The sequence below is a fragment of the Nicotiana tabacum genome, chromosome 19 (assembly GCF_000715075.1).
Source record: "Nicotiana tabacum cultivar K326 chromosome 19, ASM71507v2, whole genome shotgun sequence".
NCBI lineage: Eukaryota > Viridiplantae > Streptophyta > Magnoliopsida > Solanales > Solanaceae > Nicotiana > Nicotiana tabacum.
Genome location: NC_134098.1, coordinates 70871552 through 70875424, shown reverse-complemented (window position 1 = coordinate 70875424; position 3873 = coordinate 70871552). Strand labels below are relative to the sequence as shown.

Sequence of the window (3873 nt, the reverse complement as noted above, 5' to 3'; positions counted from 1 at the left end):
AGCTGCCATATCGCCACTTGTTGAGCCTGAAACATTTTGAAGATTAACCTTAGGATTACCCCATCACCTTCTCCTTTGGGCGCTTCTCGAGCTATTGGTCGGGGTTCCCCGCGAACGCTATTATCGGGATCAGTTGGCAGATTGACGTCGATGGCCACCTGTGAGTTAGCATCGACTGGATCTGCAACTAGGGCAGCGTTGGGATCAGTAGGAGGCACCTCGTTGCTAGGCACCAAATTATTGTTTTTGCTATGATGGCCAGACTCAGCGTCAACGTTCAAGTGGGCAGACTGAGAATTCGACATTTTTAAGCTGACCTTAAAATAAGACTTTAAAGAGCAAGCGTAAAATATAATGTGTTATGGAGATTTGTATCAAATCACCACTATTATCCTTAGCCCCACGGTGAGCGTCAAACTGTTTACTCTTAAATCGGATAATAATTATTTATACGCGATTTTAAGGATACGTGGATTGATTCAACATAAATAATTAAGAATATTAGATAAATGAGTTAAAGACAAAATAAACGATCAAACAAATTGTAATATTATGGTCTAGCCCAAACCTAGGTTGAACAGTAATTTTGGCCTCGATCGGACCCTTGGTTCAGCCCAATTGTGAATAAAACAAAACAGTTAAATAAGAACTTTTGCAGTAGCTAGAAAGCAGAAAATAAATTTGTATTGCCTTGATTCGCATGTTAGAATGTGTTTTACAAAAGAAAAATTTCTCTTTTATATAGTAGGAGAGTTTCATCCCTAGTACAAGTCTAAAAAAGGTAAAAATCTTCCTTTTTCGTTAATTACTAATCTGTACCCGGCATCCGTCATGTGTAATCGTTTATCGTGTTTTCCAAGGTTTAGAACTCGTTCTGGGTCCGGGGAGAGTCGCTTTATTATGCCCGATGCTGAACACATCGTTCATTTTCTATGGGTCTCGATACGAAGGGCTCCCCGCCTCGATTTTGATCTCGTGCCTCCATGCCCTTATTCCATTTTCTTTACCGGAAAATCGGGGTATATAGTATATATCTATAATAGATTTTAAGTCAGTTTATACAAAACGGTCTGGATGTATTTTGTTGCATTCCTTTTATGTAAAGTGACACAATGTAAATTGCTTGTGGTCATGTCTTTTTAGGATAAATTTCAAAAATGTTTCGTAATTTATTACATATTTTAAATCAGTCCATAAAAAAATGTTCTGAATATGATTATGTTGTATGTGGTTTACGCTAAAACACTTGCATAAGTTATTATTAGTGTCTAGACCCCAAACCTAAAACCGCCAAAAACCCTAAATGCACATTTCTCTTATTAGAAATTATAATTTTTGACTAATAAATGAGACTTAATAATATGTTAGCGAGATACGAATTCAATGTTATAATTATTGAGATATTACGAGTCATTCGATATTATTCTCAACATTACATGTGCGTACAATATAATCATTGTATAATTAAGAACATTTCATGTTGTTCACATATAGTTATGTTACCAATTTCATTTTGTTAACATATAGATATAACCAATAAATAAGTGATCACAACCTTTTCATTAACATATTGTTAACATTAGTCATTGATTATCTTTATTTTTTATCATCATTATGTTAACAAGGGGTCTAAATTTTGAACCATTAAAACTTGGGTTCAAATCGTAATAAAGACTTGAAAAGAGTGCCAAAACATTAGTTGGTTTACACGTTGATTGGATCAAAATCGCACACTTATCTATTTGAAAGTCAAATCGAAAATCAGAACAGTTCAATAATTCAAGGATCAATTTTATTAGAAAAAAGAAACAAGGAAAATAACTAGGCTTCCAACCAATACTCGTGAGTTCGAGTCAGGTGCGGAGCCGGGAATTAAAAAAAACAAGGAAAACTAACAACGGAATCTCTCTCAAGGTTGTACATTTGAAATCTCATTCACTACTGTACTTATGCTCTTGCGTTGAACCAAGCATAGGAGGTATACTCTGTTCATGTCGAAAAACATTAAGTGGATCAATTTGTGTCTTAGCTTTAACCAACCTATCATAGTTATGCAAGAAATACATTTCACCCCACGCTCTAGCTCTCTCCACAGCATCAACAGAGGAAGAAGAATTACGACTACTAGCATTTCGCAGTAAGTAGTCGTCGTCCATATTCACTCCAAGATCCATATCCAAGTAGTTGATATAAGCTCCCCTTGGCGAGCTTGAAACAAAGGGCGTCATTGTATTGTAAAATCCTCTTATCCACTCCATGTAAACATCGCTCTTGTAATCGTCCTCTTCATTCCACTGTGCTAGATATTGAATCGCGAAAAGATTACCCTTTCTATGAGGGAACGCAATAGCTTGATCATCGATCTTGTCCATGGCTCCGCCATATGGATCAAAGACAAGATATCCCTTCGGGTTTTTCTCGAGTTCAACAAGAAATGTTAGCATCCCATCCATTGAAACTGGCTTCTTCACATAGTCCGTTTTGCCTTTGAAGAAACCTTTTCCGTCCATGTAACGTTCTTTCAGACGGGAGATATCATTAGAGGAATTCCCGTTAATGTCAGCTAATTCGGAGAAGAAAAGTGCTGACTCTATCCAAGTCATTTCCTTGCACTCATCATTCTTAACGCCCAGCTCCGGAAATTCCTCATTCGATATAGAAAGGACTTCAGTTTTTGGACCCAAATAAAGTGCATTGAATTGGGGAAATATTTCAATAGGAGTACTGTTGCCATATTTCATATCCGCCGGTAGATCTGCAGGTCTCAGGAGTACTCCTAGAGTAAAATCATCGACCAAATTTGGAGTAACTATTTGCCATTTCTGAAGTAGTTGAGCCACGTATTGTTTGGATCCAGGCCTATAGATCATACAAGTTGTTACGATTTTAGGCACTTTGAGTAATCGAATTTTCCAGGCATAAATAATTCCCCAATTTCCTCCTCCGCCACCTCTGATTGCCCAAAACACGTCTTCTCCCATGGCTTTTCGGTCTAATAACCGCCCATCAGCATCGATAAGAAGAGCATCAACGACATTATCAGCAGCGAGTCCGAATTTTCTAGATAAAAGTCCAAAGCCGCCACCTGAAATATGACCTCCAGATCCTACTGTTGGTCCCGAACCTGCTGAAAATGCATGAACGTCACTTACCTTGGCAATGGCGTAATAAATTTGGCCAATTGTTGCGCCGCCCTGAGCCCAAGCAGTTTCAGAATCCAAATCTACTGAAACTTCGTCTAATTTCATCAAGTCAACGATCACGAACGGGGAACCGTCAAAGGAAACGTAAGAAGTTCCCTCGTAACTATGTCCTCCGCACCTTACTCTGATTTCATAAGAAGCTTGTCTGCAACAAAGAATGGTGCTCACGAGCTCCTCTTTGCTGTTTGGTAGAATAATGACCGTTGGTTTCGGCATGTAAGATGCAGCAAATCGAAGATTCTGAAGGGAAAAATCGAGCAAGTTAAAGTAATTACTACTACTTTGATCATTCTTTGTGGGGTAAATAGAGAAGTTATGGACATTGTGGTCGATTAAACAGGTGTAAAGATTTGCAACTCCACCTCCTGCTCCACTAGTTGCAGTAGCAGAGAGGGAAGTAAGTGAAAAGCTGATCAGAATTATGAGTGGAAACATGTTTTATGTATTTCTTCCAACTATTTGCTTGATCTCTCCGGAATAGTGTATATATTAGACAGTATGAGCAGTTTGAAGACAAAAAGATAATAGTACTATTGAAAAGTACCGGGGGGCTAAGCGGCTTCACGTGCTTTAGGGGGTGCATGAAATTTATTCCCATCCAATATTTATTGTTTATTTTGATTGTTGTTATGTATTGTATTTTATTTTAAATATACTAGTAATATTTATT

General features: G+C 37.7%; 1 protein-coding gene across 1 annotated transcript; it reads right to left on the bottom strand.

Moving 5' to 3' along the window:
• Positions 1-1770: 1770 nt before the first annotated feature.
• LOC107830440 (reticuline oxidase-like) lies at positions 1771-3650 on the bottom strand. The gene is given in 1 exon segment (NM_001326242.1): positions 1771-3650. A coding segment is annotated over 1 exon segment (1707 nt). The 5' UTR covers positions 3639-3650; the 3' UTR covers positions 1771-1931.
• Positions 3651-3873: the final 223 nt, after the last annotated feature.